The 25,771-nt window shown below is 45.2% G+C and overlaps 1 protein-coding gene across 1 annotated transcript in view; it reads left to right on the top strand.

The window, feature by feature from the left end:
- The window catches only part of LRP1 (LDL receptor related protein 1), a 386,504-nt gene that overhangs the window by 332,902 nt on the left and 27,831 nt on the right, over nt 1-25,771 (top strand). Inside the window, 14 exon segments of the mRNA XM_055003348.1 lie at nt 987-1,170; nt 2,932-3,017; nt 5,066-5,185; nt 5,482-5,669; nt 6,111-6,316; nt 9,127-9,315; nt 10,761-10,909; nt 11,878-11,971; nt 14,485-14,601; nt 17,188-17,307; nt 18,589-18,711; nt 20,350-20,475; nt 21,395-21,511; nt 25,644-25,750. Coding sequence (XP_054859323.1) covers nt 987-1,170; nt 2,932-3,017; nt 5,066-5,185; nt 5,482-5,669; nt 6,111-6,316; nt 9,127-9,315; nt 10,761-10,909; nt 11,878-11,971; nt 14,485-14,601; nt 17,188-17,307; nt 18,589-18,711; nt 20,350-20,475; nt 21,395-21,511; nt 25,644-25,750 — 1,926 coding nt within the window.

Genomic DNA, 25,771 nt, shown 5'->3' with positions numbered 1-25,771 from the left:
TGACAAACGATTACTGGTAGTCCCTGACCCCAGAGAGGCTCGCCTGGCATCAACTAGAGCCAGGGCTTTCTCTGTCTTGGTGCCAGCCTGGTAGAACTCTCTGTCTATTGAGACCCGGGTCTGTTGTGATTTATCATCTTTTTGCCGGTCCTACAAGACAAGAGATGTTCTGCCAGGCATATGGCTGAGGCTGGGGAAGGGTAGAGCTTTCTAGCTGGTCTCCAGTTGGGGGAAGGGGTAATGTAACCCCCCTGCTCTGGTTTCCATCAGTTGGTTCATCTGGTACCCTTCTACCCCTGTGTAGGTTGGGATTAAGAAAGTATAGCTGCCATACAGGGTGATGTTTTTATAGAATTGAATTGTCTGTATTTATGATTTTATTGTTGGTTTTAACTGTCGTTGTTACCTGCCCTGAGCCCATTCATGGGGAGGGTGGAACATAAATGGATTCAATCAATCAATCAATCAATCAATCAATCAATCAATCAATCAATCAATCAATCAATCAATCAATCAATCAATTAAAATATTTTTAAAAACTGCAGAAGGGAGATAAGTTACTTCAGATTCAAGCACAAAGCTAGCATTTCTAGCTGTGTGCACTGGCAGAACCACACAAATCCTTTTATTTTTTATTTATTCAGTTTATTTACGTTATTTGTATTTTGTCTTTCTCTCTGAGACTTAAGGCGGGATTACACAGGGTAGGTCAAGATGATTAATGCCTGAGACATTAAAAAAACAGTGCAATGGGGTATGAAGATTGGAAAACAAGCAAAAATTAATGTGGAGCTAAAACAAAACATAAGCAGTTTAGCATGACGTATTAAACAATGCGGAAGCTACCCAATAGGAACATCCTTGCAACAACAGACAATGCGCAGTAGCATATGTGTGTTTTCACATGTAATAAAATGGACAAGCCCCCTCCTGCTCCCCCGGGCACTGCCCATATTCCTGTAATGATTTTCTGCTGCCCCCTGCAGTGCAGATGTCGCCCTGGGTTCCGGCTGAAGGATGACGGGAAGACTTGCATCGACATCGACGAGTGCACAACCACCTACCCCTGCAGCCAGATCTGCTTCAACACCTTGGGGAGTTTCAAGTGTCTGTGCACGGATGGCTATATGGTGAAGCCCGACGACCCTACCAGCTGCAAAGCCGTCACAGGTGAGGAGCTACCGACACCTGAGAGATCAGCATCAGGCAGAAGGCTCCGTTCGTTCCTTGGCTGGGAATTGGAGGGTTTATCTAGTAGTCAGATTCTGGCAGGAAATCCTCCAGGTGTTTCGAGTTGCTCAGCCCTTCTCCTTTGGCAGAGGAGGGAATTCAGACGAGATTACGCCTCCTGTTTCCTCGGCAGGTAAGACTCAGACTAATTAGCAGAGTCTTTATATTAGCCAGTGAGATCAGACCTGTCCCAGTTCTGTTTGCTTGACATTTCTGATAGTCCCCTCTTCCATTTCTAATGAAATGAGCTAAAAAAATTCCTTCCCCAGCCCTCATACTGCTTTTTTTGTAGGGGGGAGATCTCTATAAAGGCCTCATAGCCTCCGCACACTGTCCAAGCTGCTCCGGCTTCTGAGCGTGGCCTTCCACTGCTCATGCCCAAAGAACTTTAGGGGCTCACTTAATGGGGAAGATAGATCAAGATGGGTAGCCGTGTTAGTCTATCTGTAGCAGTGGAAAAGAGCAAGAGTCCAGTAGCACCTATAAGACTAACCAGGGGTCATTACGTAGAAAAAGAGAAGGAGGAACTCATTAGCATAATGTATTAGCATATGCCACACCCCTTGCCATCACTGGAAGTGTGTCATTAGCATAACTGACTTGCATATGCCACACCCTCTGACATCACCTATCCTGGCTGTTTGGGACCCAATCCCGGCCATTCAGGGCCGAAATGGGGCCCAAAATGGCAAAAAGGGGCTAAAATGACCAAAAAGGGGCTTAAAATGGTCAGGATCAGGCCGCTGCTGAGCGGGAGAATGATCCACCACCCGTCAAAGGCTCGATCCGGGCTGTTTTGGCCCCAATCCAGGCCAAAAGGGGCCCAAATGACCAAGACTCAGGTGGGCGGGGCCTTTTTGGGGAACTGCCGGAACTGAAAATGAGCCCTGAGACTAACAAAATTAGTGGTAGAGTAGGAGCTTTCGTGAGCCACAGCTCACTTCTTCGGATACTTCTTGGTATCTGAAGAAGCGGGCCATGGCTCACGAAAGCTCCTACCCTACCACTAATTTTGTTCGTCTTCTAGGTGCTACTGGACTCTTGCTCTTTTCCACTTAATAGGGAAGAGACATAGAACTGGTCACATACCAAATGCTCAAAGGCCCAAACCATGGATGTTTTTGGTGTTAGGCCTTTCTCCAGTGTAGAAGAAACCAAGGCTTCACATTGTGTTTGGAGGCAGATTTGCCAAAGTCTCATCACAATTAAAGAAAACAGAAAAGGGAAATGCAAGAATCCAGTAGACACACACCACGTCATCCAAAGAATTCTCCACCCTATAGCAGAACTTAGTATAGGTAGCATTTCTAGTCACACAAAGGCAGCTGTTCGCGTTTATCCGGTCAAGGAGAAGAAAAAGGTAACAGTGAAGAAAGAATGGCTACCAGCATTGCGCCGTTTCAGCAGTTGCGACTTTCTCAGAACACTAAATAAAAAATCTTGGTATTTTTCTACCCCCTTATACTTCTTAGAGCACCACGTAGACATGCTGAGCCAAAATTAAACTTGAGGCCTGCAGGTAACTTTAAGGCCTACTGATTTATTTATTTCCGCACAAGAAAGTTTGCATTGAGGGCGAAGTGTTTGAAACGAGATGCCGGACATTAATGTCGTGATGGGAGCACTGCTCATCTCCACATTTGAGAGCACTCCCTCTAGTGGCCAGCAGCTCTGATACTCAGTCCTTGTCTTCATTTCCAGATGATGAGCCCTTCCTGATCTTTGCTAATCGGTACTACCTGAGGAAGCTTAGCCTGGATGGTTCCAACTACACGTTGCTGAAGCAGGTAAAAAGGGGAGTGCAAGAAACAGATTCTGGGGGAGATGTGTTTGCACCCTTATGCATCCTGTAATATTGAGACAGCAGCATGAGATACTACAGAGCCACTTTTATTCTCCTTCCAGTCATCTTTATGCCTCTTTTATTCTCTTTCCTGACCTGCAGCCCAGGGGCTGTGGCTCATAGGTTAGAGCACATGGATTTGCATGCAGAACGTCTCAGATGTGGTCCCTGTCCTTTGATGTTGGACAGAATTTCATCTCCGCTCAAAACTATTGACAATCCATTTTAAGCAACTAACTTTACAAACAAATAGTTTCCTTTTAGGAAAAAACTCATTGAAAAACCTTTGCAACAAACAAACAAAAGGCACTCAAACTACAACTCCATCCTGGTTTATTAAGCAGTCAAATCTTATGTGTCTTACAGTGCAATTCTAAGAAGAGTTACTCCAGTCTAAGCCCATTGAAATCATTGCACTGCCGAATATATCACCAACACCCAAATCCTATATGATGCGTTTTCATAAAAGCTCACTTTCCCAAGAATACCTATTATGGTACACCACTGGTCATTGTTATTACTGGGGCGGGGGGTTGGTTCATAGTTAAGTAAGTGTTCATATTTTTCATATAATGTATTACTATTATTGTTGTTATTCATGCGTAAAGGTAAAGTGTGCCATCAAGCAGCAACCAACGTATAGCTATCCCTCCTCCATGGTTTTTTCAAGGCAACAGATGAGCAGAGGTGGTTTGCCATTGCCTTCCTCTGCTGAGCAACCCTGCTGGTCTCTGAACCAATTACTAACCATGGCCAACCCCTGTTTAGCTTCCAAGCTCTGATGAGATCAGACTCGTTTGGGTTATTCTGGCTGCTCATATCCATAAAGACTGTTCTCTGAGAATCTGGAGAGCTGCTGCTAGAACAGACGGCCCTGGGCTAGACTGAAAATGGCTTGACTTAGTATAAAGAAGCCTCATCGTGTATGTCCTGAATGAGAAGCAGTGCTTTGGGAGCAGATGGGTCATTGATAACGGCCGAAGTTTATGTTCTGCATCTCAGGGTTAAGCCTCGTCAAGACAAGCCTGCTTAACGATGGAGTGTTGTGTCTTGAAAAGCGTTCACTTCAGCACATCATTAGCAGACTTCTGGTTCTGCTTCCTTCCAGTCAGTGATTATACGGCGTCTTATGGGATTATTTCTAATACAGAGATGCAGCAGCATTGCCTGTTCTCAAAGGAAGCTGCCCGGTGCATCACTGCAAGAGTCCTTGATCTGGGCACGTCTCCTACTCAAGTGGCATTCCCAGAAAAACGACTCATGCAGAAACAGAAGGGCTGGATAATTCTCCATCTCGTGCACTTTAAAAACAAACTGTTACAGGCGATGGAGTAAGTCGTGCCTCCCAGGTGTGGTTCAGGAAAATATACTTCAGCTTCAGGAATCTGGAAAGCACTGTTTTACAGTTTGCTTGAAACAGCATCGCAGGTGCAAAGTAGAGATGGGCAAGAAGTAAAATACGAACCAAAATTCATGACGAACCAGGCCAGTTCATGGTTCACAAACCAGCAGTTCATCAGAGCCCATTTCTGACGAACTGCCACGAACTTTAGGCTGGTTTGTTTGGTTCATTTTTTGGTTCGTCACTGCAGACAGCCTGGCGCCAATCAATCAGTTTCCTAGGCAACAGAGGATGGACTTCCTGCAGACCTTCTGCTGACCCGGAAGTGGCCTTCTGCTGGCCTGGAAGTGACTTTCTGCTGACCTGGAAGTGACACTTTGCTGACCTGGATGTGACGTTTTCACAAACTAAACGAACCGGTTCGTGAACCAGGGCAGGTTCTTGAAAGTTCGTGGTTCATGAAATGCGACAAACCATGAACTGCATGGTTCATTTTTCCCCCAGTTTGTGCCCATCTCTAGTGCAGAGTCCTGTTGCGTATATTGAGCAGAGCCTAATCCTGACCGTGACAGCGCCCTTTTCAGCACTATGCAGACATTGTATGCCCAACACAAGAATTAACACTTATCTTTCTGCCTCGGGGAGTTTAGGGGCTGAACAATGCTGTGGCTTTGGACTTCGACTACCGGGAACAAATGATCTATTGGACGGATGTCACCACACAAGGCAGCATGATCCGCCGCATGCACATCAATGGCAGCAATGTACAGGTGTGCAACTAGAGGTCCTTCAGATTGTCTCCATTGGCTTAGGACTCCAATCCTCCCTATATGCTCCGAATCAGCTCCCATGCAACCAAACCAGGTTTATAGCACTGTACCCCAAGTAAAGGCAGAGTTTTGTTAGCCTTCTATCCCAGGAGAAACAAAACTTCCTGGCGTTGCAAGCTACAGTGCATTCTGGGTAATGGATGCCTTATAAAGGTCAAAGGTGGCTTTAAAACAGATTGTATTTTTCCCCAGCTGCTTCTTCGATTCATGCCATTCTCTGCTTCCTGCACTTCTAGGTTCTACACCGTACTGGGCTAAGCAACCCCGATGGCTTGGCAGTGGACTGGGTGGGTGGAAACCTGTACTGGTGTGACAAAGGAAGGGATACCATTGAAGTGTCAAAGCTCAACGGGGCCTACCGCACCGTGCTGGTGAACACAGGATTACGGGAACCCAGGGCATTGGTAGTGGATGTACAACATGGGTGAGTCTCTCAGATGTCTCCAGGTAGCATCCCGGCAGTAACCAGATCTGATGGCATCTAGGTTTTATCGATACCACTGTTACCTTCTTGTATACCCTTCAATCATGACTCTCCCGAGGGATTACTTAACATTACCCTTCAAATTAGTTTTCTTGCTTTCAAATTCTGTATCTTTTTCATGTAGCTGTTAGAGCAGCAGGGACTGGGGAGAAGCTCAGAGATTAGCAGAACCAAAGCTAAATGGAGCCTAAATTCCATTTAGAGGGATATAAAGGGAAGAGAGAAGAGTTGGAAACCACTTTAAAGTTGGAAACCACTTTAATCTACTGGTATAAATGGGGTGGGGCACATCTTCCATTTTTCACCAGGGGAAGAGTGATCACTGCTTGCAGCCCAATGTTTATGCTATTGATTTTACCCAATCCATTTGTTCTCTCCAAGGTATCTATACTGGACCGACTGGGGTGACCATTCCCTAATTGGTAAGATAGGCATGGATGGCACCAACCGAAGCGTCATTGTAGACACCAAGATCACCTGGCCCAATGGCCTCACCCTGGACTATATTAACAGCCGCATTTACTGGGCTGATGCTCGGGAGGACTACATTGAGTTTGCCAGCCTGGATGGCTCCAACCGGCACATAGGTGAGGGGCCTTGTGGGACCATGAAGCTTAAAATTCGTATGAAGGATAGTCCCCTGTGCAAGCACCGAGTCATTACTGACTCATGGGGGGGTGTCGCATCACGGTGTTTTCTTGGCAGACTTTTTACAGGGTGGTTTGCCATTGCCTTCCCCAGTCATCTACACTTTACTCCCAGGAAACGGGGTACTCATTTTACCGACCCCGGAAGGACGGAAGGCTGAGTCAACCTTGAGCCGGCTACCTGAACCCGGCTTCCGCCGGGATCGAACTCAGGTTGTGAGCAGAGCTTGGGCTGCAGTACTGCAGCTTACCACTCTGCGCCACAAGGCTCTTATGAAGGATAGGCAAGTACACTTAAAGCTTTCTCAATCGATTGAAGTCATTGGGCTTAGATGGTTGTAATGTTGCAAAAATAGCAAGGTTCTTTGCCCGACGATTACACCAAGATTGGAGAACTTTGAAGAAGAAAACATTTTATTCTAAGTGAAACTTTCCTTCCCTTGTCAAACTGGTTTCATCCAGCAGTTGTTTACTCCTTCTGGTCTAGCTGGCCAAGCATTTCTCTGTACAGTTTATACATTCAAGGCCAGGCAAAAGTTGCTTTGTATTTCAAGCTACCACGAAAATGGTGGCGCTTTGCTTCTGTGAAATGTGCTTCTGTGAAATCCATTCCTGTTTAATTGAGTCATTAGATATTAGAACATTTCCATCAACATTCTAATTAAAATTTCCCACAACTGTGCAGGTCGTTTATCAGCTCTTTCTACCAACACGGTGCTCTGTTTCTGCTTCCCACTGATGTCCACAAGCTGTCTTGATTGGTTGTTAAAAACAGTTTTGTAGTTTGAGACTCATTATCCACTGTGCTGCTTTTTCTGTAAGAGTTTAAGATTAAAATATCTGCCCCGCTATTTCCATAGGAAGGACTGCTGGTCTAATTAACAGAAAATTGATTTCTTGTTAACGAATGGAGAGAGATATAAATGAGAGATTAGTTTCTTTTCCTAGGCGATGGTATGTAAGCATCATTTTAAAAAAAATACAGGCACATGGTTGATTGTTTTTGATTGATTTTAGCAAGTCAAATTAATTGATTTTAGGAAATTAAATTAATGGATATGCTTAGCTATAGGAAAGGCTGTTTTTTTTTCCTGGTACAAAATATAGTTCTGGCAAAATGAGAGATCATATCCTTGAAGGAGGGCACGTGGATTGCACGTAACACAGGCTTCAACAAATCCCAGGTGTCAGGTTTCCATTTTGTCCAGAAATTTCATTGTGGCACCTAGTGTTTTTAGCATTTTATTGTAATATCTCTTGGCGATCCACAGTGGAAATACAAAACTGTAGATACGTTTTGTTGTATAACTTAGAGATGTGCAAAGGAGTTGTTTACAGGCATGTAGGTCCAAAGGTAAAATCCAGACCAAGATTAGCGCTTTTTCGCCCAGGCAAGCCCGATCTCATCCAATCTCAGAAGATAAACAGGGTCAGCCTTGGTTAATAATTGGATGGGAGACCTCCACCGAAGACCAGGACTGCAGAGGCAGGCAATGGCAAACCACCTCTGATAGTCTCTTGCCATGAAAACCCCAGGGGTTACCATACATCAGCTATGACTTGACAGCACTTCCCACCAGTACTTTTTTATTTGGCCCAACAAAATGGCACAAAACACATGCCTGAAGTTCTTCTTGTTGTTGGTTGGAATGTTAATTTTACACCATTCATTATTTTATACTGTAAGTGATCTTGAGCTCCTTTTTGGTGGAAAGGCAGCTAATAAATGGTTTAAATAAATAAATAAATGGGTGGTGGATTAATTTATTTCTTAACTGATCATTTTTGCTACTGGTCCCAATACTCAGTTAAATGGAGCTTTTTAAGGAACAATGAAATTAGGAGATGCTGGTGTTAGATTAGGGGTAGAAGTTAGCTTTTTGTTTTAATGATGACAACTAGGGTTACCGTAATATTTATTTATATACGACAACGCTTTTTCATAGCTTTAATAAAACTAGGACAAATGGTGAATTGATTCAGATTAGATTTTGTGGTAGCAATAATTGCAAAAATGCGGCCATTTCAAAACTTTGAAGGATGAAAGAACAGTCAGGCGCCTACATTTTTGGACTGGCTTCTAAAGCCAAAGAAAATTTGTCAAGGCCTGCCATAACAAATGAGTGGCAACTGCACTTTTGCCATGCTTTAAGACTGAATGTCTGAAGAATCAGGTACAAGTTGTCCGTAGTGTTGGTTGTAAATGTGTACATAACCAGTAGTCTTCTGGGACTTCTTGTTCTCAGTGTGTGCAACAGAGTAGATCTCCAGTACGCAGGGCTCATTTTGAGGAGGAATGCACAGGAACACAGTTCCAGAAGTTCTCCCAAGAGGTCACATGTCAGGTGGCCCTGCCCACCTGATTTTCGCCCATTTTGGGCCCATTTCGGCCTGGATTGGGGCTGAAACAGCCTGGATTGGGCCTCTGACGGGTGGTGGATCACTCTGTCATTCAGCAGCGGCCCAATCCTGACCATTTGGGGCTCCTTTTTGGCCGTTTTCAACCCCTTTTTGCCATTTTGGGCCCAATTTCGGCCCAGAAGGCCAGGATTGGGTCCAAAACAGCCAGAATAGGTGATGTCCGGGGGTGTGGTACAGTTATGCTATTGACACACTTCCAGTGATGTCAGGGAGCATGGCATATGCTAATGAGTTATGCTAATGAGTCCCTGCAGCTCTTTTTCTACGAAATGACCCCTGCCAGTACAAGTTGAGTCCTGTGTGAGAATACCTTCTTTCTTCCACCCTAGTTCTGAGCCAGGATATTCCTCACATCTTTGCCCTGACCCTGTTTGAGGATTACATTTATTGGACCGACTGGGAGACCAAATCCATCAATCGGGCCCACAAGACCACTGGCACGAACAAAACCACGCTGATCAGCACTCTGCATCGACCCATGGACATCCACATTTTCCACCCCTACAGACAGCCGGACGGTGAGTGCCACACTGGGTTTGCCCAGCTACAAGAGGAAGGAAGGGTGGGCCAAGCTACAAGTGATGAATGACACTTGAATGGCAAGTGTATTTCTCCCTGTTCACTTGCCCTCCACTCAATCCACTTGCCGTTCAAGTGTCGTTCGTCACTTGTAGCTTGGCCCAATGACATTACATGGGAATCGAGCTCAACTAGTGTGCGGCGGGATGCAGAAGAAATGCATTCAGGGTAGAGCATGACAAGTCTGAGCAGGGAGCTGCAATAACCCCTAGCCATATTCCTAATATCTGAATGGCTCCCCAGTGTGGGAAGAGACACTGTTGTGTTCTGTGAACTCTTCAGTGGATTCTCCATCCAATAGCGATTCTATTTTCATTGCTGGCTTAAGCACTAACAAAAGTGTGTGAGAAGTGTGTGAACTCTTATCTATATGTACAGAATGATTAACACAGCACCCAGTGGAGCAGAAGTCTGTGATTTGGGGCACACTTCCAAAGGGAAGGAAAGCACATGAGCTTCTTTCTGAGCATCTCTGCCCCATGTGGATAGCTGGACTCGCTTGGGAGGAATGCCCCGAAAGCCCTTCTGGTGGCATTGTGCCATGAAAGCCAAGAGCTCTTTTCCCTTAGGGAAGCTTACACCATCCTGGGAAAATAGAAAAGAGTCCAGTAGACTGACCCACTTTACTGTAGCATAAGCTTTTGAGAACCACAGCTCTCTTAGTCAGATGCATGCATAAGCTTTCGAGAACCACAGCTCTCTTAATCAGATGCATGCATAAGCTTTTGAGAATCACAGCTCTCTTTGTCAGATGCATGCATAAGCTTTCGAGAACCACAGCTCTCTTCGTCAGATGCATGCATAAGCTTTCGAGAACCACAGCTCTCTTCGTCAGATGCATACATAAGCTTTCGAGAACCACAGTTCTCTTCGTCAGATGCATGCATCTGACGAAGAGAACTGTGATTCTTGAAAGCTTATGCTACAGTAAAGTGGGTTAGTCTTAAAGGTGCTACTGGACTCTTTTCTATTTTGCTACTACAGACTAACACAGCTAACTCCTCTGGATCTATGACCATCCTGGAAAGAATGTCCAGTGGAAGACATCAAGGGGTGTCTCCCGGGCATTCAAGAAAAGTAGACCAGACAGCAGCCAATCCACTCGCGATGCAATAAGATCTTGTTTCCCCTTCACTCAGTTTAAACTCACTGCTTGCTTTTCGTTTTTATCTTCCTTCTATCTGTGCGCTAGCATTCTGAACGACAGTCGTTTCCTTTGCTTCTTCCTTAAATGGAAGAAAGACTTTGGCTATGCATTTTATCCACACCATGGTACGGAGGCGCTTTGGAACAACAGGTTTTACTTTGGTCCCTCTGGACAAAGGCACCAGCTGCTGACCTAACCTGCATCTCTGCTCCTGCTTCTTTTCTTTTCGCCCTCCAGTTCCCAACCACCCTTGCAAAATCAACAATGGCGGCTGCAGCAACCTGTGCCTGCTGTCCCCGGGAGGAGCCTTCAAGTGCGCTTGCCCGACCAACTTCTATTTGGGTGGCGATGGCAGGACCTGCATCTCCAACTGCACAGCGAGCCAGGTAACTAGACTGGCACACAAACACTGCTCCGTCTGCCGGTGATACCCGGGGTATGCATCCCTTCATTCGAGGTCTTGTCAAGGTTTTCTTGCCATGCTTGAGCAGCCTCTGGAGACCGTAGCCGTGCCCCTTTGGTTGGGTAGACTCCAGTCCTTGAGTTGGGCTCTGCAAGGCGGAGAGCATCACAGCCACTTTTCTTCGAGCTGGTGCCTATAGGGCAAAATGGTTGCACTTCCTTTTTCAGCAGTTCTCTCTTGGTCTAGAGCAGGGGTGGCCAAACTTGCCTCATGTAAGAGCCACATAGAATAAACGTCAGATGTTTGAGAGCCGCAAGACAGGATGCATTGAAGTGACTTCAGATGAAGAGGCGGGTTTGGGGGAGTGTCCTGAAAGTGACATCACAGGAAGGGGTGGGGTTTTGGTGCAGTATGCTGGAAGTGACATCAACAGAAGGGGTGGAGCTTAGGAAGACCCATCACCTGACCTTTGACTTGGAAGTGACAGCACAAAAGTGATGTCACATCCTTGCTAGGCTTCACTCCCAAAGTCCTCAGGTATTTTATGAGTCAGACTTGGCAACCCCAACATTTTTATGAAAGTCATGGAAAGAAAGAAGGAAGGAAAAAAGGAAAAGGGAAGGAAAGACATGGAAAGAAAGAAGGAAAGGGAGGGAGGGAAAGACATGGAGGGAAGGGAGGGAAATTAAACGAAAATAAAATGTACGGCCACGGAAATACTCTGGGAGCCTCACAATGTGTCTAGAAGAGCCACATTTGGCTCCGGAGCCGCAGTTTGGCCACCCCTGGTCTCGTGGTTAAACTTTAGAGTCTCACATAGCCAGTGAGAGTTTGGCATAGGAACCATCTAGGATGGTTTTCAGCGCTCTCGGGCACAGGAAGTGTGACATTCCGATGGGTGGTAGAGGAAAGAGAAGGGTGCAGCTTCACGGCCTTTCCTTCCCACCACAGTTCGTCTGCAAGAATGACAAGTGCATCCCTTTCTGGTGGAAATGCGACACCGAAGACGATTGCGGGGATCACTCGGATGAACCCGAGAATTGCCGTGAGTGAACAGCTGGGAGAGGGGGGTTGGGGGGGAACTGATTAAATATCCTCCCAGTCAGACACAGGTTATTTGTGGTGAACAGCTCCAGAACCAGTTCGGCACCATTGCTAGAGGTAAAATTCTAGTGTGGCTCTTAGGATCGCAGTGATATGGCTTCCGTACCCCAAGGTCTGTACCTGGCTGGTAACATTTCAGGGGGGTGCTATACATGTACGGAGTTTGTAGGAATTCTGCTGAAGCAGTGGACACACCTGAGTATCTGGAACTGTGCTCAGCTTAGCATTCTGGACCTCTTCACAGGGGAGACTTTCTAGATGTTTGTAAGCCATCTTCTGACTTCTCTTCAATCCTGCCTTTCCCCCAGCAACCTGTTGTATTACATTGGACACAGCTACACTTTAAACTTCTCTGTTTTAAATATTTTTTTTCTTTTGAGAAATGCAGCCTCTGTGATTGCTTTATCAAGGAGGGAAATGGCATAGAGGAGTAGGCGAAACTTTATCCCTTATCTCCCCTGACATATTCCTGTTGTATAAAAAGCCATCAATGAGCTGTTTTTACTCCTACTATGAAAAACTTGCAAGAGCCCGATTTTCCCCCCCATCGTGGGGGGCAGCCAGGGTGTGTGTGTGTGGGGGGGGGGGCTTTTTCCAGCAAGGAAACTGAAGGCAAGGAAAGAGTTAAAGATTCTCCTTTGTGCCCTCCCCCCACCATGCCCTTGTTCTCCTCCTCAATAAAGCAATCCTGACAGCTACATTTGCAAAAGGGAGAAACACAGAAGAAATAGTAACGTGCAACATATAGGAGAGCCCTTAGAGTTGGGCTTGAGGTGGGTCAGCAGCACCTGAGTTGGAGGCAACTTGCCTGGCAGCTGAAGCTCCTCGGAGCAGGTTGTATGAAATTCCCTTTGATGTCATCTGTCTGCAGAAGCGCCTTAAAATCTCCACCAAGGCTTTAAGTGCATGGAGCACCCTCTTAAACATGTCACCTTCTTGCACCGTGTCTGCTATTGACCGGGGAAACCCCATCGTAGGGAGGGTGAACTGGATGCCGTTCTGATATTTACGACATTTGATCATAGCCAAAAGGACCCAAAGCCATTCCGATATCAGATTCAACTATTTTGTACCCTCTCGTTCGCAATGGCTGCTCCATACAGCATCCCATTTAGCATGATGTGACATAAAAGGATTTTGGTTTTGTCTTCCTTCTTGCCAGGTTTATTAGAAGTGTGTTTTGGTCTCTGATAATGTCATTGCAAACCCTCCTGAGTCACAATGCCAAATCTGCTGAAGAACAGCTGTTTGCTATTAGTCAACAGTAACGTCATGATAAACCTGTTCCCATGAGGGGCAGCTTGCTCTTGTCCCCCCTCTTCTCTCCTCCCCAAGACATGATTGAAAACTTCCTGATAATAATAATAACAACAACAACAACATTCGATTTATATATCGCCCTTCAGGACAACTTAATGCCCACTCAGAGCGGTTTACAAAGTATGCCATTATTATCCCCACAACAAAACACCCTGTGAGGTGGGTGGGGCTGAGAGAGCTCCAGAGAGCTGTGACTAGCCCCAGGTCACCCAGCTGGGTTCAAGTGGAGGAGTGGGGAATCAAACCCGGCTCTCCAGATTAGAGTCCTGCGCTCTTAACCACTACACCAAACTGATTCAGGAATACTTCTGGGAGAAATGGAGTTTGTTTCCTCCCACCAAACTCAGATTCTAAAATAGAATTACTCTGGGGATCCTGGTTCCCAAATCAGGGACTTTTTTTCATTATGTGGTGTGAGCGAAGGAAGAAGGTGTTCTGGCAGTGGCATCCTTAAATATGCGCAAAAGAGTTCACATTTCTTTAGGCAATATTTCCTAAACTGTGATGTCTTGGTGGCTTCTTGTTTTGTGATGCTAATTTGGATTGGAATTCTTTGGGACAGAAAATTTCGCATTTTTTAAAATTATACCGCCGGACCATTGCTCCATATAGCTATGTATTGCTTGCTTTGATTGACAGCAGCTCCCAGAGCCTGTTGTGTTGAGATACTTCTAAGGAGAGCTGCCAGAGATGGAACCTGGGACCTCCCACATACAAAGCAAATGCTTTCCTACTGAGCCAAAGCCCCTCTGGAAGCACAATTTGTTATTTATTTATTTTAGCGTGGACCAGCAATTTAGCACCTGGACTGGTTTATCTATTGTGCTAAACCACAGAATGGATACCAGACAAATTAGTGAGGGTATAATCATCTGGGAATGAACCAGCAAGAATGGCAATTCTGGTGCTCTTTTCCTTGCATGTCAGAGCATAGACGCTTTCCCCTCTCTGTTTCTAGTTATAGCAGAACATTGGGTGGCTTAGGAGGAGGAGGAGCGCTTGGTACCAGGGTATAGGAGAGTGTGGGCTGGCCTAAAGCAAAAGCCTGTTCAGAGCGGCACAGGGCCCCAGTACATACAGTTCATAGTAGGAACCTGTCCCTTGAGGCGTCACGTTCTTGCATTCCCTCCGCAGCTGAATTCAAGTGCCGCCCGGGGCAGTTCCAATGTTTGACAGGAGTCTGCACCAACCCGGCCTTCATCTGCGACGGGGACAACGATTGTCATGACAGCTCGGATGAGGCCAACTGTGGTGAGTACCCTGGGGTTCCCCATCGACCCAACGCATGTTGTAAAGTTAATTGGTGTGGTGGTTTACTTGGCTCTTCCTCTTTGATCCGACATCTTTCTGTATAAGACTCCTTGTGTGTCTTAGGAAATGTGGGAGTTTAAAAATACACGGCAGCTGTTTAATATGTCCAAATTCAAATCCGTAATTGCATGAAGGAAACAAACTTAACTTGTAATAAAAAGTCAGAAAAATGGGAAAGTCGCAGGTATAATCTATTAAGAAATAAAACGTTCTGGAACTCCCTAGGAAGCTGTTGCATAAGGTAGGTGCCTTTACCAAGAGCATCCAAGGTCATCGTTGTGTCTTCTGTGCAGTTCCCATGTGTACCTGCACAGAAGAAGACGTGATGAACAACAGTTAGCAGGTAGGTGCAACCCTGTTTTCATTGATGTGTCTTCTATGCAGTCCCACATGGGAACTGCGCATGCACAGTCCAGCTGGACTGCGCATGCGCAGTTCCCATATGGGACTGCACAGAAGAGCACTCGATGAACAACAGTTAACAGGTAGGCGCAACCCTGTTTTCATTGCCGTGTCTTCTATGCAGTCCCACATGGGAACTGCACATGCGCAGGCCAGCTGGACTGCGCATGCGCAGTTCCCATATGGGACTGCACAGAAGAGCACTCGATGAACAACAGTTAACAGGTAGGCGCAACCCTGTTTTCATTGCCGTGTCTTCTATGCAGTTCCACATGGGAACTGCGCATGCACAGTCCAGCTGGCCTGTGCATGCGCAGTTCCCATGTGTGCCTGCACAGAAGAACACTCAATGAACAACAGTTACACGTAAGTGCGACTCTGTTTTCTATGCAGATATACACAAATCTCTCTTTCCCCTTCCCTTCTAAAAAAAACAGCACATGGCCCTGTGAGCAGTTCTTGAATCCCAAGGAAGAGGTGTTCTTCTCCGGCAGCCACAGTCAACAGAAAAAAACAATATGAGCCACCATAGCTATCTGAGTATCCAGGAGCAAAGCAGAGTGGGGGCTGCAAATATTCAGAATGACTGTTCCCTTTCAGGACGGAAAGACCCCTTTCCCTAGCTTTTAAAGAATCACCATCATATCAGTCCAATTTCTGTCTTATTGGGAACTCAGTTTTATGCTGTGCCCACTGAGTGGTTGTATATAGATGTTTAACAGCCCCGGGAACAAGATCAGCGGTCATCCAGAGCTACCTTCTGGAATCTCCTAGTCGGATACGTACGGATGCATCATAAAGCAGATGCTCCTTTATATCCAGTTGCCTCGGGATCTCAGGCATATTTTTTCCCGGTGTCTCATTAAGAAACAGCCTCCAAGAGTTTGGTTGCTAAAACCACAAGGCTTTGACCTTGACTGACGAAAGCTTTTTGGCTAACAGCAACCATTGCAAACACAGATGGCCTTTTGGCCTGAGGCGAAGCTGGGGTTCTGTTCGGTTTTAGCCATCTGACAACGTCGTCACAATCTGCTTTGAGAAGACTCAGGGCCAAGCTACACATGACGAATGACACTTGAACGGCAAGTGGATTGAGTGGAGGGCAAGTGAACAGGGAGAAATACACTTGCCATTCAAGTGTCATTCGTCATGTGTAGCTTGGCCCTCAGTCCTACTTCAAGCCCCAATCACGGGGGATGTGAAATTTAAACTCATATTCAGTAAACACAGCTTTTCCTCTGAGTAACACCTGGTTTTTGGCCACTGTGTGACACAGAGTGTTGGACTGGATGAGCCATTGGCCTGATCCAACATGGCTTCTCTTATGTTCTTAGTAAAAGAACTGAAATGGAGAACACAGAAGACAGATACCAAGTCATTTTGCTTGCTGCAATATTAGAATATGTTGGCCATATCTCAAGGGGAGAAGTATATACAGAGTATGATAGAGGGATAAACATGTGACTATGTTCTGTAGCCATGTATGCTTCTCACAGCTTCTGGGCAGAAGGGTGATAATACACTAGTGAGTAATACAACCTTGAACACCATTAAAGAGTCCAGTAGCACCTTTAAGACTAATCAACTTTATTGTAGCATAAGCTTTCGAGAACCACAACTGTCTTCGTTGGATGCATCTGTCGAAGAGAGCTGTGGTTCTCAAAAGCTAAATGCTAAAATGTCACAATAATGTAATATTTATGCTGTTCCGTTATAATAATGTTAATCACATGCATCGTTAAATTACGCTTTGTTATTGTACATATGTTTATTATATTGCTGAGAATAAAAATATATTTTTAAAAAAGCTGATGCTAAAATAAAGTTGGTTAGATGCATATGTCGAAGAGAGCTGTGGTTCTTGAAAGCTTATGCTACAATAAAGTTGGTTAGATGCATCTGTCGAAGAGAGCTGTGGTTCTCGAAAGCTTATGCTACAATAAAGTTGGTTCATCTTAAAGGTGCTACTGGAATCCTTACTATTTTGCAACTACAGACTAACACAGCTAACTCCTCTGGATCTTTGAACACCAGTGTATCCCATGAAACACCCAGTTAAAAATCGGTATCCAAGCTTAGTGTTTCCTCCTCAAAGTCTTTCAGTTTCTGCCTCTCTTTCAACAGAGGCACATGTCTGCCTGCCCAGCCAGTTCAAGTGTACCAACACCAACCGCTGCATTCCTGGTATCTTCCGCTGCAACGGACAGGACAACTGCGGTGACGGCGAGGATGAGAAGGACTGTCGTAAGTTATGCTTGGAAAAGAATATGGGAGTCTCATTTTCCACTGTGCGCATTAGAAGAACGGTCACTGTTGAACGCTGATTCTGCACACATTGCACTTTCAATGCACTTTCGCAATCGTTTTGAAGTGGATTTTTCGTTTCACACACGAAAAATTCAGTTCCAAATGATCTCTAAAAAGGATTGGAAGTGCATTATCCAACATGTGCGGAATCAACAACTGTACAAAACTTTCCAGTGCATAAAACATTGCTGTTGTCCAGGGCTGGTTTGGAACCCCAGGGGGCCAGGAATATTCTGAGTTTAAAAGGATCGAAAATTCTGCACCAAAATTGTGAGCCAACAATTTTTTGCCATGTACATGATAAATGTGTTCATTTTGCAAAGTTCATTTCCATGGAGAGGGGGAAGAATTGTACAGGACACCAAAGCCCAGACCTCTTTTTTGGTTATAAATTTTTTTATTTAAGCCATAAGCAGTAAACATAAAAGATAAAAAAACCACAACAATCTTAAAAAACACTGACAATACATATAAACATGAAATAACAAACAGGACAAGCAACTAATAATAATAATAAAAAATACAATTTAGAAAAGTAAGAAAAAGACAAAAACTAAAGTACACATCGAGTTCCAATTTTCTCCGCAACAAATATATATCATTTTCAAAGTCTCGCTTATTCTATGTTAAACATAAGAGCCCTCTTTTTTCTATTGTTCATGATTCTTAATCCATAAATCCAGATATCATCAAATCGTTATTATCTATATCATGTAAAAAGTCTATAAACGGTTTCCTTTCAGCCAAAAATGTAGATAATGTCTTTTCTCTAATCAATGAAGTAAGTTTTGCCATTGACGCAAACTCCAAAACTTTTATCCAGCATTCCTCCATTGTCGGGAATGTTGGAGTTTTCCATTTTTGTTCATATAGTACTCTTGCTGCTGTGATCATATATAAAATAAAGTTCCATAACTTTTTTCCAACTGGCTGCCCATCATTCCCAACAAGAAAGTCTCTGACAACAAGAGCCCAGACCTCTTGAATCCCTGGTCAGTCCCTTCTCTGGCTACAGGGATGTTACAGGGTAATACTAATGCTGCAACCTCTGTGGCTTAGAGATGTTCTTTAAAGAAAGATGCTGGATTACATGTGACCCAGTAGTAATTCGTGCACCTGAGCGATGGTCTCCTAGAATACACAGAGCCTTGATAATTGACAAACTGCATACACAAGCCAGGATGCAGTATTGGACAATAACTTCTCTTTCCTTCGCAGCGGAAGTGACTTGTGCTCCAAACCAGTTTCAGTGTGCCATTACCAAACGTTGTATTCCACGGGTGTGGGTGTGTGACCGTGACAACGACTGCGTGGACGGATCTGACGAACCTGCCAATTGCAGTAAGACACCTATGCATATTGTGGGAATTCGCACAAGGGTTTTTTGACCTTGGTGGGGTAATAGGTCGATTGCTTTAGAATCCTGTGAATTCTTGTCAGGGATTCTTACCCTTTGTGCTTGAGGAGGTGAACTTGGTCCCCGAGGCTTGCTCGTTTTGCAGAAGTCATCAAATAAGGAGATTTACCAGAACAAGGATCACATGCACTGATCTGGTCCCTCTAAATAAAAGTTTGGGGGTGCAAATGGTCCATTTCAGAAAGTTCTGCCTGGTCCCACTGGATTTATCCAGGGAGTTGCCACTCTCTCAGGCATATAGTTTCATCTTCTGTTCAAAGAAAACCTAGCATTCCGCTCTTGACATAAATGGACAAAAAGGTACTCTGATGTATGTATTTTTCATAAACTTGCCTCGCTTTCACTAATTGAGCATCTGAAAAATTTGGATTTTTTTTTTCCAGCAGGGAGTTACTGGGAGAAAAATGTATAGGAAACAAGCTGCTCTGCTGGCAGAAATGAAATGGCAGTAGAGGTGGCTAGGCAAGGAAGTCTCACCGGAGATGGTGAAAGAAACACACAAGGATGCTCAATGCTTTAAAGTCCCCTCCTTTCTTTCCCCACTCCAAATCCCTGGAGTATTTTGCCTAAAAGCAGCTTGCCCTCTGTTATCGAACCTCCCCTGCAGTCACTGGGGTGGGGGCGTTCTGTGTTTTCAGTTGTGTTCTCAGTTCATGTGAACAATAAACGGGATAGAACATCATTCTCTTCTCCTCCGTTTATCCTCACAATAACCCTGTAAGGTGGGTGAGGGTGAGGGTGTGTGACTGGCCCACGGTCAACCAGTTGGCTTTTATGGCAGAGTGGGAATTCGAACCGGAGTCTCCCAGTTCCTACTCTAACACTCTAACCACTGCATCACACTGGGTCATTGTTTTCCAGATACTTTGCACCACCTAGAGGCATCCTCAGCAGACAATATCAAAAGGATGTTGTGAATAGAGATGGTCATGAACCAAAATACGAACTAAAATTTGTGATGAACCAGGCCGGTTCATGGTTCGCAAACCAGCAGTTCGTCAGATCCCATTTCTGACGAACTGCCACGAACTTTAGGCTGGTTCGTTTGGTTCATTTTTTGGTTCATCACTGCAGACAGCCTGGTGCCGATCAATCAGTTTCCTAAGCAACAGGGGATGGACTTCCTGCAGACCTTCTGCTGACCTGGAAGTGACCTTCTGCTGGCCCGGAAGTGATTGTTTTCTGACCTGGATGTGACGTTTTCACGAACCAAATTAACCAGTTCGTGAACCGGGGGCAAGTTCGTGAAAGTTCATGGTTCGTGAAATTTAACCAACCACGAACCACATGGTTTTTTTACAGTTCATGGCCATCTCTAGTCCTGAAGCTAGAATATTTGAAAACTACTGGCCTTATAACTTGATTATTATTTTAAAATGAAGGTATCCTTTATCAAGGATCTAAATCCTGAAACACTGAACCACTCAAAATGTGACATCTCCAAAAAGCCCTTTCAGGGAAAAGCAAATCCATGCCCTCGTTTGGAGGGCAGATGCATACAACTGGCCTCCAATGACATTAACCGCCTCCATCTTTCTTTTTTCCTTCCTCTATTCTCCTAGCACAAATGAGATGTGGCCTGGATGAGTTCCGATGCAAGGATTCCGGTAGATGCATCCCAGCACGTTGGAAATGTGATGGGGAAGATGATTGCGGAGACGGCTCAGATGAACCCAAGGAAGAATGTGGTAAGTTTGGCGGGGTAGTAGACTGGCAAAGATGATTGTGGAGACAGCTCAGATGAACCCAAGGAAGAATGTGGTAAGTTCGGAGGGGTAGTAGACTGGCAAAGACGATTGCGGAGACGGCTCAGATGAACCCAAAGAAGAATATGGTAAGTTCGGAGGGGTAGTAGACTGGCAAAGATGATTGCGGAGACGGCTCAGATGAACCCAAGGAAGAATGTGATAAGTTCGGAGGGGTAGTAGACTGGCAAACTGAGATTAGACCGGCCAGGAGGATGGCAAGCTTGCTCCATTTTTTGTAGGTTTTACATTAAAGGGCACGGTCACCAGGGTCTTGAGAAAGAACCCGCCAAGTTATCTCACCCACTTTCTGCATTGAGTCTTGCTGCAAGATGGCAAGTGCACCCTTTGCAGACCTACACAGGAGATCACAAAGTGAAGATTGTAGCATGAGCAAAGCTTTGGGGACTACCAACTTCTTTGGCTCTGCTATGTCCAGACAGCTCTGCGTCCAGAGCTTGGATGCCCAATAAGGACTTTGGATAACCTCCATTCCAGTGAATGGGATGCTACATTCTGGACCGGTCCCTTCTAGTATGTGCAACTGATGACACAATTAACGTTTCGTGTTGTGCAGGGGGACGGCCCTGTGGAAAACAAACCTACATTTTCCTAGGTCACTTTCAGCATCCTCAGGTGTGTTCTGAAGTGCTTGGCTAGGAAAGGTGGGAAGGTACCATGAAGTTATGATCTTCGTCTCTCATTACAGAGCACAGCCCTTTGTCTTCAGACTACTTTGTGAAACCAGATGCTGGAAGAGTGTATGGGAGGATTAATTTAACATTGCTTTCAATTTATTAATGTTGTCTTTTCCCTGCCCTTTCCTGTCTCCCCTTCCCTTCCCTGCATCCTTCCTTTTCAGACGAGCGAACCTGTGAGCCGTACCAGTTTCGATGCAAGAACAACCGTTGCGTGCCTGGCCGCTGGCAGTGTGACTACGACAATGACTGTGGAGACAACTCCGACGAGGAGAACTGTAGTATGTGCTCTCTTCAGCGCCACCCTTAAAATAGGAGAACATTTCCATGTTGGGCAGGGGAAGGGGCCTATGGGACAGAGGTGGTGGGACAGAGGTGGTCCCCCATTTTTCTCCAGGAGGCTGCTGGCATATCCCCCTTGGTTGCAGGAAGTAAAATGTACAGAGCTAGACAGGCTTCCTTGTAGTTCAAAGCTGGAGAGCAGGAAATGACATCAAGGCTGACATGAGCAGGAAACTGGAGATTTTACCCCGGGGAGGGGGGGGAGCTTTACATGCCGTGAAATTTTTTTCTGCAGTTGAGGGTAATTTGAAGAGGAGCACATCAGGAATCCTAGCATAATCATGTCCAAATGCTGCCATGGCAGCAACAAATTCCTTGTAGCTCTGAGCCATTTCTTGTACTCATCTCAGCCTACAGTAGCTGTGGGGAAAAGTCTGTCTTCCATGAAATTTCCAGCCTGTGGTGAGGGCCAAACCAGAGGAGATGTGAGGAGTTCCATGTTTGTTCAAACACAAGGCCTGATTAAGTTTTGGAACCAATTGGAAGGGGCACAGCCAGACCCCCGCCCTGTTCTTTCTACCTGTAATGGCCTCAGGGAAATACTTTGGGTCACCTGTATGTTTACCCCAACATGACAAATAGCAGCTCCCGTACCGCCATTTCAGGGAGAGGGGCTTAACTCCCTCCAGTAACACAGTCCTGATGTAAACTCCCAACCCCCTGTGTGCCTGATAATTTGATTTTTAAAACACAGGGAACTCCAGACACAGAAATCTGAGTGTCTCGTCTGGTTTTGCCCCACACACATGCTGGTGCGAGATTCCACCAGGAACAGCTTTGTAGCACGCCACCTCAAGTCATCAGTTTGTGAGTGTCCTAAAATTCAGTCAAGCAGTTGGAACTTGATAATGGACTCTTCTCCCTTTGCCGCAACAAGACTGCTTTAAAATCTGCTATCATCTGTGTATAGAAAGATGTCCAGTCTCTAGCCATCACTCTTTACAGATGAACTTTGCTCCCCAGGGTTAGTCCTGGTGGTACATGACAAAAAACAGCTTTCCTAATGAGAGCCAATTGTTGATAAGAAGTAAATCCCACATGACTGGCTTTGGGCTATCATGTGACAACTGCAGTCATCACGGGAGAAATTACTACAAGCTGAGGTAGTTACATATCTGGGCAGGAGGTTTCAAAAAGGGCTTCTCCCACTGCTCACCACCTCCCACTCCCCCCTTCAGAGTGTAGACTTCTTTCAGTGGGTTTTTTTCCATGTTGTGTTATTTGAGTTTGTACCATTTCACCTCATCTTATGTTTTTCTCCATTTTCACACTGTCGTATCGGGGCTTGCAGAGGTAGGTTTCTGTCGACAATACTTTTTCCTTCCCCTTTAAAGTCTTAATTGTGTTGAAAGGAAAGAAAAAAAAAAGAATGGTTTGAGATTTTATCTGCATTCCCATGTATCCTTCTCTTCCCTCGACCTGAAGTGAACGGAAGAGGCGTCTGTGTGTGTCAGTTCACCCCTCTTCCTGCCAAGCCAAGTTGACCAGCATCTCTCCATTCCCTTCCTAATTCTTCTACTGTCTCTTACCTTGGAGGAATCATCAGGTTTGGGAAATGGTACAAGCATCCTCTCTGACTGTTCCTTCTTAGCGCACGCCCTGCATTGCAGCCGTTGACAAACCTTGATGCGGGTGTCTTGAGTTTCTGAATTCAGACTAACCACTCCAGAGCCATCTCCTATGCCTTCTTGGCCGAGTACAAAGTATACTTCCCAACCAATCAGTCACCATCCCTCAACCCTACAGGGTTTTAGGGGCATGAATAGGCACAAATAAGGTATATTGACATGAGAAACAAATCTTGAACTCTATAAGTCTTGTGGCTTCAAAGATCCCAGATGGGTTAGTCTATCTGTAGCAGCAGAAAAGAGCAAGAGTCCAGTCCAGTACCTGTAAGACTAACAACATTTGTGGTAGGGTATGAACTTTCATGAGTGATGAAAGCTCAAAGATCCCAGTTCACATCTTGCCCTAGCCATGAATTTACTAGGTACCTCCAATAAGAGCGAGTATCACGATAATCAGTAGCTAACAGCAAGTTGAAACCCGTGAAATCTTACTAAGTAATGTTTATAATGTCAACAATAAATATCAGTATAAAGAATGTCAATGGGTGTCTTATTTTTACAATAAAGTGTACACTTCTATATTGTCATGTATAATCAATTCAACTACAAGGTTTATACTCCGTACCAGCTAGCACTTTATAATCTGGGTATAAGTTACCTCTGTATAAACGGCTTATTTATGTACATGGCACTTTAAGAGGCTTTATTCTGGCTGGTACAGAGTAGTTGAATTGATTGCATATGACAATATAGAAGTACACATTTTATTGTTGTAAGTAAAAATAAGACCCTGGTTGACTTTCTTTATACCAATATTTATTGTTGACATTATAAACATTACTTAGCAAGATTTGCAGGTTCAGCTTGCTGTTAACTATGAATTTACTAGGTGGCCATAGGCAATTTGCTGTCTCTTAGTCCCGCTTCTCTGTGTGTCAAGTGCCATCAAGGTGCAGCCAACTTATGGTGACTTCATAGGGTTTTCAAGACAAGAGACATTCAGAGGTGGTTTGCCGTTGCCTGCCTCTGCATAGTGACCCTGGTGGCCTTCCATCCAAGTACTAACCAGGGCTGGCCCTGCTTAGCTTCTGAGATCTGATGAGACTGGGCAGGCCTGGTCCATCCAGGTTTGGTCATCCTGCTTCTACAACATGGGAATAGTGCTACTAGTTTGCCTGACAAGATGGTCATAATGATAGTGAGACAATGTGAAGGGCTTGAACATTCCAAGAGCTGTACAAATTCTAAGCATTCTAAGACACTCTTGATAAGCCCATAAGCTTGGGAGATATATTGCTGGTTAGAATGAATAGAATAAGGCATTGTAAACTGTGACAAGATAAAGACGTTATGGACTTGCTACCAAAACTCATGTAAGAGAAGAGCAGTGGTGTTCTCTCTTTTGGGCAGAGTTTCCAGTTCCATATGAAATGTTACGTAACCTATGAATGATTCAAGAAGGGATTGTGGCTGGAAACTCCACCCACCCGTCCCTAGACCATTTCCACACATCTTTCTCCCATGCAAAATTGCGCAAAACTCACAGAACGGCGGTGTCTTCATGGCACGATTTCCCATCATGATTCCATTTCATGGCGCGATTTCTGATGTCATTACGCCACAAAACGGAGTCATGATGGGAAATCACACCATGAAGACGCTGTCGTTTCATGAGTTTTGCACGATTATGCGCGAGGGGGAAAGACATGTTGAAACAGCCCTAGTTTCTACAGGCAGGAGCTACCTCAGGCTGGTGCTAGATATTATGGCAATCACAAGTCTGCCACGGAAAACAGCAGCCACGTGTCTCTTCCTCCTCTCTTCCCAGATATGACTTAGTTTATTCAACAGAAGACTAAGTTTCTCCACCTTCACAGTGATAGCCAATTAATTGGAGCAAAAACTACATGATGAAATCTTGAGAATCTAACCGTTATGGAGGACACCAAAGAACAAGACACAAGGCTGCTGTTTTCTGTGGCAGGCTCATGTCAGGAAGAACATCTGGTTTTATCTTCAGGAGATGATAAACTCTGAGCTGTAGATGGTGTAAACAAGCCCTCAGTCTCCCTGCTGGCCCACTACTACAAAACTATTACTGGGGAACGGGGAGGTGGTGTTTCTTTAGGAATCAGACCGACAACCTCAGGGCTTCTGCTGATTCACGGGTGCTACAGGGTGGCTGAAGATGGTGCCCCAATCTGTGAATTTAGAAGAATGAGTCTATTCCCCCAGAGACTGGTCTTCTCCCCAAATGGGTTTGGTTTTACTTGACTTCTCCTCTTGCCATGTCAAAATGAAACCATCTTTCAAAGAATTCTCAATGTGCTGTTAGTCTAACAAGGAAGTGTTTTGCTCGAGACCTCTCGTGCTCACCCTCTGGTGCCCCTGGGGATGAGCAACAGCGTACCATCCCTGAATCAGACAGCACCTAAACTCTTCCTCCTCCGCTGCCTGTGACCTTCCAGCTCCCAGCTCACTCCTGCATTCTCTTTCCCAACAGAACCCAGACCTTGCTCGGAAAGCGAGTTCTCCTGTGCCAACGGGCGTTGCATCGCGGGTCGCTGGAAGTGTGACGGAGATCACGATTGTGCTGACGGATCCGATGAGGTAAGAAGAAAGCTTGCCGAG

This window comes from Eublepharis macularius, chromosome 19 (assembly GCF_028583425.1).
Source record: "Eublepharis macularius isolate TG4126 chromosome 19, MPM_Emac_v1.0, whole genome shotgun sequence".
Taxonomy (NCBI): domain Eukaryota; kingdom Metazoa; phylum Chordata; class Lepidosauria; order Squamata; family Eublepharidae; genus Eublepharis; species Eublepharis macularius.
This window is presented reverse-complemented; position numbering and strand designations above follow the sequence as displayed.